Source organism: Entelurus aequoreus, linkage group LG12, assembly GCF_033978785.1.
Source record: "Entelurus aequoreus isolate RoL-2023_Sb linkage group LG12, RoL_Eaeq_v1.1, whole genome shotgun sequence".
NCBI classification, from domain to species: domain Eukaryota; kingdom Metazoa; phylum Chordata; class Actinopteri; order Syngnathiformes; family Syngnathidae; genus Entelurus; species Entelurus aequoreus.
Window position 1 is genome coordinate 47,584,367 of NC_084742.1, and position 12,112 is coordinate 47,596,478.

General features: G+C 40.9%; 1 protein-coding gene across 2 annotated transcripts in view; it reads left to right on the plus strand.

Annotated features, from left to right (window-relative positions):
- The first annotated feature begins 2,117 nt into the window (after positions 1–2,117).
- The window catches only part of LOC133662285 (regulator of G-protein signaling 12-like), a 165,519-nt gene continuing 155,524 nt past the window's right edge, over positions 2,118–12,112 (plus strand). For both annotated transcript variants that reach the window (XM_062066151.1, XM_062066152.1), the window contains exon 1: positions 2,118–2,298. In XM_062066151.1, the coding sequence (XP_061922135.1) occupies positions 2,227–2,298 (72 nt within the window). In that variant the 5' untranslated portion in view covers positions 2,118–2,226. The remainder of the gene's footprint in view (positions 2,299–12,112) is intronic.

Consider the following 12,112-nt stretch of genomic DNA (forward strand, 5'->3'; position numbering starts at 1 on the left):
ACGTGCAGTATTTTCACAGGTTAGTGGTTGTGTTTAAGAACAATGTTGTGAGTTGATATTACTGTGCAGGGTCTTATATGTATTACAGTAGAGTAGCCTACAGTGTATCCAGAAAGTATTCACTTCACTTTTTCCACATTTTGCATGTTACAGCCTTTTTCCAAAATGAAATAAATTAATTTTTGTCCTCAAAATTCTACACACAATACCCTACATTGACAATGGGATTTTTTTTTTTCATTTAGCAAATTTGTGAAAAAATCACATGTACATAAGTATTCACAGCCGTTGGTCAATACTTTGTTGATGGACCTTTGGCAGCAATTACAGCCTCAAGTATTCTTGTACCACAAACTTGGCACAGCTATCTTTAGGCAGTTTTGCCCATTCCTCTTTGCTCAATTCCTTTTTGCAGCACCTCTCACGCTCCATCAGGTTGGATGAAAATCATTGGTTTTCATCCAGAATGTCTCATTCGTCTTTCCCTCTGTCATGACTAGTCTCCCAGTTCCTGACACTGAAAAACAGCCCTATAGCATGATGCTGCCACCACCATGTTTCACTGTTGGGATGGTTTTGGCCTGGTCATGAGCGGTGCCTGGTTTTCTCCAAACATGACGCCTGGCATTCACACCAAAGAGATCAATCTTTGTCTCATCAGACCAGAGAATTTTGTTTCTCATGGTCTGAGGTCTTGCAGGTGCATTTTGGAAAGCATTTACTTACTGAGAATTGGCTTCCGTCTGGCCACTCTACCATTCAGGCCTGATTGGTGGATTGCTGAATGTTGTAGCTCTGACAGAGTGACCATCGGGTTCTTGGTCACCTCCCTGAATAGACTAAGATGGATGCAGCAATGTACAGAGATAACCTGCATAAAAACCAACACTTCTCATCCAACCTGATGGAGCTTGAGAGGTGCTGCAAAGAGTAATGAGAGAAAGTGCCCAAAGATAGGTGTGTATTCAACAACAATTGAGGCTGTAATATCTGCCAAAGGTGCATCAACAAAGTATTGAGGAAATGGTCTGAATACTTATGTACAAGGTTTAAAACAAATATTTTTTTTGTTTTAATAAATTTGCAAAATACATTTAAAAAATCATTGGATATTGTCTGTACAATCTTGATGACAAAAATATTTTTTTTGCCATCGTTTGTAACATTTCAGCTTTTTTTCTTAAAATTATGTATTGGTTTGTTTCGGCGTGATTTGCGCTTTTCAAAATAGGCCAAATTGAATAAATTAATTTAGCATTCGTCTTATTATGAAATGTTTTTTTTAATAGCATTTCAGCCTTTAAAGTTGGTTTAGCCCAAATATTTTCAGCCCTTAAAATAGATTAGTGAATTCAAAAGCTTTGATACATCAAGAGCTTTGTTATGTTGGTGTCACCTTTCATTTTTATATAATTTCTGTTCACATGTTTCTATTGAGCATTATTTTCAAAACATGCTAAATTGAATTAATTAATTTAGCATTCGTCTTATTAATGAAATGTTTTTTTTTATAGCATTTCAGCCTTTAAAGTTGGTTTAGCTCAAATATTTTCAGCCCTTAAAATAGATTAGTGAATTCAAAAGCTTTGATACATCAAGAGCTTTGTTATGTTGGTGTCACCTTTCATTTTTATATAATTTCTGTTCACAAATTTCTATTGAGCATTATTTTCGAACGGGTTGACATGCAGACGTCACGTGATTTTCTGGAGTCAATGATTCAGTGAGCCGTTGGAGCACTTTGACCAGGAAATAGTATTTGTTTACAGGACATACTTTGTGTACTATTTAAAAAACATAAGAATAAACAATTTGATTGGAACAAGAAACAATTAAAAAAACGGTGCAATATTTGTATTATTTATTTTATGATTTGAATTTTTTTAAATATAAAAATAAACAACAATATAAGTAACTCCAGTTCACTGAACGGATCCATCCTTGCATGGTGTGTTATGTTCTTTAAAACGTGTATTTAAAAATGCTTTTTTAGGTTTGTATTTTACTGCACTAGGGGAAAAAATACTTCCGGGTTGTCAGCCAATAGGTTCGCTCTGTTTGTTTTTTGAACGGTGTGGGGTCACGTGACACCGATACGTTACACTGCCATGGTTACAGTGAAAGACGCTTTGTTCAAACCGCACTGTGCGCGAGCTGCGTGTCGGAGCAAAAATCACGGCTTGTTTGGATGTTTTGTTTGGAATAATCTCTATTTATGGCGTCAAAATGTCTGTTTTAATGCAGTTACTGTTAAGCGACGTGGGTGTTCGTCTTTTGACGTCTTCGGCACCGGGAAAGGTAAAGTTGAACGTCCGTTATTAACATGAGTTAGTTTTAAGATATCGAGCTAATAAACTAGCAAGTTACCAAGCTAGTAGTACTTTGGGGTTAGTGGTTATGCTGAAGTTACTTCTTCCGATGGTTTGAGTGTTGCAAAAAAAAGTATTTCAGCTTTTACAACCAAGCAAAAAGTCTGCTTAAAGATTTTTGTGTTTGAGGGGGTGAGGAAGGGGGTAGCCAGCTGGCACTGTGATTTGGGGAGCGTGGGGGTGGGTGGTGTAACATAAAAAGCCTTCTGTTTCTATCCTTGACATAGAATTTCCTCAAGTAAGATGGATATTGATCAATGGCTTGATGGTTTGTTTTAAATACGTGTATGGGGTTAAATATGTATTTGGTATAAAGTAAACAAAACAATATATGTATTATTTTTCATTTTATGTATTATTCAGTTTAGATCATCTTTGTGACTTTATGAAGCCCCTTGAGGCCCTTGTGATTAAGGGCTATATAAATACAATTTGATTGATTATTGTTATTAGGCTCAACAGTTTTTCCACAATATCAAAATTAAATAATACATTTCAGGGTCAAACTGTCACATGCAGTGTTTGAAATGTATTGTGACTATCATGCAACTGTAGAAGGAAGTTACCTGTTACTCCTGATTTCCACTGGATGCATAACGGCAGCGGAAAGTCACTGCCATGGCGGCGGGCTCTTTTCATTTTTATTAAAGTCAACGTGTTAGTTTCCAATGCCTGTGGAACAGCACCTCCACCGCATCCCAGCTCTAAATATACGCTGGCGGTTAATTTTAACTAAAATCTGCTTGTGTTGGACAGGAAGTCATGCACAAACACAAAATAAATGAACTGGTTCATAGAATAGAATATAATGCCTTTTATTGTCAGTATACACGGGTATAATGAGATTAAAAGCAACTCCAGCATCAGTGCGACAGTCTACAAAATATGCAAAACATAGGAAGAAAAGAAAAAGAAAAATAGTGCAAAAGGAGGTAAGGTGCACAGTCCAGTCCTGAGAACGATTTATGTTCAATGTGTTGTTTACAGGAAATAAATATTATACTATATACAGAAGCATACAGATTGTGGGTGGAAAGTAAAAATTGCACACAGAGAGTTGCTAAACTATAAAACCTTTGCCTATGAGAGTTCACCGTGGTTATGGCTGTGTTGGCCCTGCGATGAGGTGGCGACTTGTCCTGCCCGAATGCCGCTGAGATAGGCTCTAGCACCCCCCACGACCCTGAAAGGGACAAGCGGTAGAAGATGGATGGATTTTCAGAATAAAATACTCAGTTTTCAAAGCGGATCGTATTTCACACTACACAAAGTCAACTTGTTAAAGATTTTTTAGATGGAGGTTAATCTGGAGGTCCAAAATTAAAGAATCATGTAACAGGCATGTCCCAGTCAGCTATATGGGGGCGGCAGGGCTTGTGTCAAATCCCAGTTGATACGGGAGCCGGGGAACCAGGGGAGTGGTTAGCGATAGTTGAATAATAATGTGTGAGTGTGTGCGTATGTGTGCAAATCTGGACATGGATGATGTTACTGCTGTGTTGTTGCTAGCTCCAACAAATATAAAGTTGTTGCTCTGCAAAGTAAAACTTGTATTTTCCACAAGTCAAGTCAGTACCGTCACAGACACCTGCCTGTACATAGGTTTCCGATGACGTCGTCCAATGATGTCCGCTATCTTGTGTGTCAAAACTAAGTGAAGCGAGTATGCAAACAGTTTTAACCAAGCACAACTCCATTGTTATTTTTGTGCAAAATCGGTCACACATGCGTTGTGTGGGCTTGTAGAAATTGCGCAAATTCAGGACAAGGAACCACAAACTACTACGATATTCCTAAAGTCATTGTAAAGCAGGGAAAATAAACTGAGCAACTGTCGATAGAAAGGCTCAACCTGTGGCTGGCTAGAATCAATCGAGCTGGATTTACTCCCGATCAAGCAAAACAATACTATAAAGTTTGCTCTGATCATTTTGTAACAGGTAGTGCTTTGAATTATGTTGTTTTCCTTGTCGATGATAAAGGCTGCTATGCTTATATATATGCTTATATAAGTAGCCAGTAAGATTTTGTTTGTGTAATCTTCACTCTCGCTTCAATTTCAAATAACAATGCAGCAAGATGTGAACATATTTCACCAATGCCTGCATACGTGTACAGTGTCCTGATAAAACACGACCGATCTTCTTGACATGACCTATGGCACCAAACATGGATCAGTTGATCTCTTTGAGTGACGAACACGAGCAATGAGCACACATTTATCTTCCTTTGTAGCCAGATTAAATTCCTGTACCCATTCACACACAAATTATTTGTACGCTTCCAGCGATTTATAGCCCTTGAGCTCATGTAGAGTACAGGCACTTACGTTGTTCACCAAATAGTTGACGATGTCCGGGTAACTTATATCAGGGTAAGATTCCAAATCAGTAGTCCATTCATCTTTATCGCCAATATCCTTCAATTTCTGTAAAACCCTGGCTTAGCAAACCCCATCTAACGTATCTCTGTAGGAAACTTTCACATCCTCTTTCAAATTTCCCGAAGTTGACATCATTATCAAAGCAAAAGTGCGAAAAATATTTAGAAAACTGCCGCAGGCGAATAAACAAAGTCATGACACACAAGATGGCGGCTGCCGCGAGGATTATCCATAATCCTTCGCTAACGGAAACCCATGTATTAATGGACAGCAGAGCTTGAGATGTTAGCTATGTTGCCGTTCAGCAGCCGTTAAAGGCAGGATCCGGTTTATTGGCTTCTGCTCCTCTGGAAGGACAAAATAAACTGTGGTTCGCTTTACTTCAACTCCCTTTATCACATGATTATGTGTGGATTCGCGACGTCTGGTAAAAAGTACCCGCTTTTTTGCTGCATGGCAGAGCCGCAACAAAACGTCGGTGGAGATTGCCGGACGGCGGCACCGTTCCGTTACGCATCCAGTTGAACTCTGGGGTTAGTAAGGGTTTTTGCGATATAGACTTTTCTCCTCTCTGCCTTGAGAGCATTGAGCAGTACTGTGTCCATTTACTACTTTCACTGCTGAATGGCTGTTACCCATGCTGGCCTTGCATATAACCAATCAAATATTGCTGTGGGTGGGACAGTGCTAGAGACATAGTAGTGACAGCAGAGAGAGGCGCGGCTGCATCAGAGCTAAAGTAACCCAGTGTTAAATTGACCTTAAAAAAGGCAGATGCCGATATGCGTCTAAATGTAAAATATCTGCACCGATATTTGTTCAACTACTAATTAGGGCTGAAACGACGCGTCAACGTCATCGGTTACGTAAATACGTCGACGCCGTTTTTGTGCGTCGACGCGTCGCATATTTACGTCACGCTACCGTCATGGCGAAGCGCAAAGCAGACGATCAAAGCAGACGATGTGAGCGGTGCGAGCGAGGGGGAAAAATCACGCCAAAAGTCGTCAAAAGTGTGAAAGTATTTCAATAAACGGCCTAATAATGTTGTTGTATGCACACTGTGTCGAGCGTAAATGGCCTATAATAGCAGCACAACGGCTATGAACGAACATTTGAAAAGAAAACCATCAACTAGTCAATCGTCCGCGTGAGCATACGTTGTCATCATTACACAAAAACATGAATGTGTCATTTGTATCTGCTAGGGGTGTAACGGTTCGTGTTTTGTATTGAACCGTTTCGGTACGGGGCTTTCGGTTCGGTACGGGGGTGTACCGAACGAGTTTCTAAGCTAAAGCTAACTTTAGCTGCTAAAGTCTTAACAAGCTGCTTTGCTCATTCTGCCTCTGTCTCAGCACGCAGCATTGTCCCACCCACACAACCTTCTGATTGGTACACACGAAGCATTATCAGCCAATCAGCAGTGCGTATTCAGAGCGTTACCAGCCAATCAGCAGTGCGTATTCAGAGCGCATGTAGTCAGCGCTTCAGCGTCGAGCAGATATGTGTTTAGCAGGTGAGCATAAGGCAGCGGACTCTCCCCAAATGATAATAAACACCTCCCAGTCAACTACTAGTAACATCACTATGAGCCCGTTGACCTTCTTCAACTTCAACTGCAGCTCAGCTCACTCGCAGTCCTGGCTTGAGGTGAAGGCTAATTACCTCTCAGTTCCAGCCACATCGACCCCTTCTGAGCGCCTATTTTCAGCTGCTGGGAATATTGTAAACATGAAAAGAAGCAGAGCATGTAGACATGCTAACCTTTCTTCATTACAACTGTTAGTCACTCACTGGAATGAGTAGAATTGGTTATTGTGTACTGTGTTGGACTGGATGTTTATTTTGCACATTTTAAAAGCAATACTTAATGTTTACAGTGCTCCAGAATATTTAGATTGGCACTTTTTTGTATTGGATGTTTATCTTTATTTTTGCACATTTTAGCAAATAAGCAATACTTTCACTTTTGTTGAAATGTTTACATGTTGTTACAGAATATTTCGTTTTACACTTTTTTGTATTGGATGTTTATCTTTATTTTTGCACATTTTAAAGCAAAATAAGCAATACTTTTATTTTTGAAATGCTTATGCTATTGCAGAATATTAAGATTTGCACTGGATGTTGACTTTTATATTTGCACATTAAAAAGCAAATAAGCTACTTTTAATTTTGTTAAAGGTTAAAAGTTTTAAATGTTTACATTGTTACAGAATATTTAGTCATGTTGTTGTCAATGTTGACTGAGTGGCCATACTTCTTTTTTTTTGTAAATAAACGCCATGCCTTTTGAAAAAACTGGCCTACATTTATTTTTTCATCTTCATTTTGAATAAAGAAATAATCGGTAAAAGGAAAAATAATCTATAGATTAATCGAAAAAATAATCTATAAATGAACCGCTTAATCGAAAAAATAATCTATGGATTAATCGATAGAAAAATAATCGTTAGCTGCAGCCTTACTACTAATATTAATCATGCAGCAATCTTAACACACAAATAGATGACACAATGACTACAAGCAGGTGTGCTGGATAAATATCCTACCAGTAATTATCAGGCCCAATAACCCATTAAAAACACTCAAATGAGGCGAGATCAATGTGCTGTAAGTGGGTTAGGGTGAACAAATCAAACACTCCTTTTCTCCTACATGCCTTGTCGTTAACTCCCCTGAGCTCATTGTAAACAAACATGGCGTTGATCGTGTGGGACTTTTCGCGTGCTATTTGCGGCGAATGCTCTGTGAACATTTCACAAGGAGGGGAACAAACACTGAGCCTCAACACAGCAAACTTATCAGCCATCAGAAACGACAGCATCGCTACGACGGTGATTTGAAAGCCTACAAAGACTCCTGCCAAAGCAGCTGCCCTGACCAGTACAGTTTGTTAAATCCACCTTAAATGTAAAAAAATTGAGGGCACTATTAATAACTACAAAACAGAACAAAGTAAGTACCTGTGCAGTCCGGTCATGTTAACAGCAGAGTTTAAAGGCCTACTGAAATGAGATTGTCTTGTTGAAACGGGGATAGCAGATCCATTCTATGTGTCATACTTGATCATTTCGCGATATTGCCATATTTTTGCTGAAAGGATTTAGTAGAGAACATCGACGATAAAGTTCGCAACTTTTGGTCGCTGATAAAAAAAGCCTTGCCTGTACCGAAAGTAGCGTGACGTCACAGGCTGAAGAGCGCCTCACATCTGCACATTGTTTACACCAGCAGCAAGAGTGATTCGGACCGAGAAAGCGACGATTACCCCATTAATTTGAGCGAGGATGAAAGATGTGTGGATGAGGAAAGTGAGAGTGAAGAATTAGAGTGCAGTGCAGGACGCCAGGGTGTATCTTTTTTCGCTCTGACCGTAACTTAGGTACAAGGGCTCATTGGATTCCACACTTTCTCCTTTTTCTATTGTGGATCACGGATTTGTATTTTAAACCACCTCGGATACTATATCCTCTTGAAAATGAGAGTCGAGAACGTGAAATGGACATTCACAGTGACTTTTATCTCCACAACAATACATCGGTGAAGCACTTTAGCTTCGGAGCTAACATGATAGCATCGTGCTTAACTGCGGATAGAAATAAGCCCCTGACTGGAAGGATAAACAGAAGATCAACAATACTACTTTTACTTCTACTATCAGGAGACACTGAACCAAACCCTGGACCTGAGACCACACGGTTAATGCTGTCCAGCCTGGCGAAGCCTAGCAATGCTATTGCTAACGACGCCATTGAAGCTAACTTAGCTACGGGACCTCGACAGAGCTATGCTAAAAACATTAGCTCTCCACCTACGCCAGCCCTCATCTGCTCATCACCACTCGTGCTCACCTGCGTTCCAGCGATCGACGGCGCGACGAACCTCTTCACCCGATCATCTGTGCGGTCGGCGGCTAGCGTCGGATAGCGCGTCTGTTATCCAAGTCAAAGTCCTCCTGGTTGTGTTGCTGTAGCCAGCCGCTAATACACCGATCCCACCTACATCTTTCTTCTTTGCTGTCTTCATTGTCCATTAAACAAATTGCAAAAGATGCACCAACACAGATGTCCAGAATACTGTGGAATTATGCGGTGAAAACAGACGACTTAAGCTGGCCACCGTGCTATTCCAAAATGTCTGCTTCAACCCGTGACATCACCCGCAAACGTCATCATACCGAGACGTTTTCAGCCGGATATTTCGCGGGAAATTTAAAATTGCACTTTATAAGTTAACCCGGCCGTATTGGCATGTGTTGCAATGTTAAGATTTCATCATTGATATATAAACTATCAGACTGCGTGGTCGGTAGTAGTGGGTTTCAGTAGGCCTTTAAAAAGTGCAGCAAGTGGCCTGTTCTGAACATTCTTTGACAGCTTTTTTAGCTCGACACTGAAAGAGGTAGCCAGTCTAGCCACCAGGTAAGTAAAAATAGTACCATGGCTTCTCCAAAACATTAATAATTCAAGTAACTTTTCAAAGTAAAGTTTAAAAAGTTTTTAAACTTTAAAAGTAAAAAACTAAAAAAAAAATAGATCACAAAAAAAACCAATTAAAGTAACTAGGAAAAACATTTAACTTAAAATGTACCCGTTAGAGTAGTTAAAGGCCTGTAGGCCAGCATGGCATTTTACACTGGAAACTCAGTGGCCTAGTGGTTAGAGTATCCGCCCTGAGATCGGTAGGTTGTGAGTTCAAACCCTGGCCTAGTCATACCAAAGACTAGAAAAATGGGACCCATTACCTCCCTGCTTGGCACTCAGCATCAAGGGTTGGAATTGGGTGTTAAATCACCAAAATGATTCCCGGGCGCGGCACCGCTGATGCCCACTGCTCCCCTCACCTCCCAGGGTGTGATCAAGGGGATGAGTCAATAGCAGAGGACACATTTTACCACACCTAGTGTGTGTGTGACAATAATTGGTACTTTAAATTTAACTTAACTACATGAAGAGTGAATTCTGCCTCCTCAGCTGCAATTGTCACATTCGACGCATTGTCAATGGCAATTACTGGATCCTTTTCTGTGATTCCCTACTCGGCGAGGGCTTTTCTCGGGTGTTCCGCCAGGTTGTGTCCGGTGTGCCCTCGGGCACGTCCCTGGGTTGCAAAACATACGTAACAAGCTCCCACTCCTCGTTGATGAAGTGAGCCGTGACGGTGACATAGGCTTCGGTTGTGCGCGAGGTCCAGCCGTCACACGTCAGGGCAACTCTCTCCGCCCTGGTCTGAGCATACAACCAGGGAATACACATTTTGACGAGGTGTTCGCGGGTTGGAAGAAGATACAAGGGCTCCATCGTGTTCACCATGCGCCTAAAGCCGGTGTTTTCCACCACCGAATACGGTCTCAAGTCCTGACCGATAATGTAGGCAATGGACTCTGTTAGGGCTGGACGATATATCGATATACTCGATATATCGCGGGTTTGTCTCTGTGCGATATAGAAAATGACTATATCGTGATATTCGAGTATACATTCTCACACAGTTGCTTTTAGCTGCGGGCATTAAACTGCATGCGTTTCTCCCTCTCCCTTCTTACACACGTCACGTGTGCAACGTCACACGCTCCCGCGGAGCAGAGACGTAGTGACATGGTAACATTAGCTGTGATGCTAACGGAGTGGTGCGAGTGGTAATGACATGGTAACATTAGCTGTGATGCTAACGGAGTGGTGCGAGTGGTAATACGAGAGAAAGAAGGTAACAATCAGACAATCAGGTAACAAATGGAGGAATAATTAATTCCCAAGAAAAACAGCACGGGGTCCATCGTCTGGCGGTGGTTTGGCTTCAAGTGGGAATATGTCGAACAATTGCGGCAAAAGCCTTGCTGCTACAAGTAGCAGCAAGGCTAATTTGTAGCATCATTTGAAAAGTCACCCGCTAGAGAATGAAGAGTGCTTCAAACTCTGCATGTCAACATCTCCGTTCGGTGTCTCACCCACAAAATGCCGAAGCAACCATTTCCACATCAACACCGTGTATGACATATACTATTTGATATGCAGCTAATTTTTATGTGACACTTATTGAAATATCTTGTGTGACATCATGCACAAAAGTGCACTTTATTTGTTTTTAACTATTGTAGTGGCGTTCTGTACAAAAAGTACACTTTAATTTAGTGTTGTTTTCATCTTAGTGACATCATGCACAAAAGTGCACTAATAACTTGTTTTAAAATGTCTTTGACAATCTTGCACTTTCTGTTTTGGAAATGACATGAATGTTTGTGCCACTGCTTGATAACTGTTTAATAAATACAGTTTTGGTAAATTACTTAGTTATGATTTCCCTCTCTGCATGAAAGTTTAAAATGAGCATATATTAATGAAGTATGAACAATAATGTTTTAATGCAGACACATGGAATCATCATACTGCTGTGATTATATGCATCAAGTGTTAATTCAAGGCTAAGGCAAAATATTGCGATATATATCGTGTATCCTGAAATGGCCTAAAAATATTGAGATATTAATAAAAGGCCATATCGCCCAGCCCTACACTCTGTTATTTTCTGCGACCTTGGTGAAACAGAGGGAAATTTGTGTCAACAACCGCCATCCATGTCCAGCACGGTTTGTTTTGGGTCTCGCTGCAGCCTCTTGGGGTCCTCCGTTAACATTACTTTGTCCGGATGGTGACGTTTTAGGTGGGCTCGTAGGTTGGTGGTGTTTCCGAAGTATTTCACGTTTGAGTGACACAGCTTTAAAACCGCGATGCTTTTATCTAAGTCGTCACTTTCCTTCTTTTTAAATCCAAAATGTCCCCACACGTCTGGTTTTAAGCACGGAGTTGCTGGATTTATATTCGCCTGTTCTCAATGAATACCCTATGCTTGTGTTGTTTTCAGCTGTATGAATAGTTTAGAATCAGAATCAGAATCAGAATAGTTTTATTGCCATTGTTTGAGAACGGGTTCACAAACTAGGAATTTTTCTTGGTGCAATCGTGCAACATAAAACACATATAACACATATTTGGTAATAAAAAGAGCTGTAACTGAGCTATCAGATCTTGTTATAGACTTAGAAGGAATTCAAGGACTTCAAGGAATTCAAAGAGCTACTGTTAGGAGTTATTGTTCATGTGCCTGATGGCCGAGGGGAAAAAACTGTTCAGGTGGCGGGAGGTGTGGGTCTGGATGGACCGTAGTCTCCTGCCTGAGGGGAGAGGGGAGAATAGTGTGTGTCCAGGGTGAGAAGAGTCAGCTGTGATCCGACCCACACGCCTCCTGGTCCTGGAGGAGAACAAGTCCTGGAGGGATGGGAGCTTGCAGCCAATCACCTTCTCAGCAGCACGTACGATGCGCTGCAGTCTATGCTTATCCTGGACTGTGGCACTAG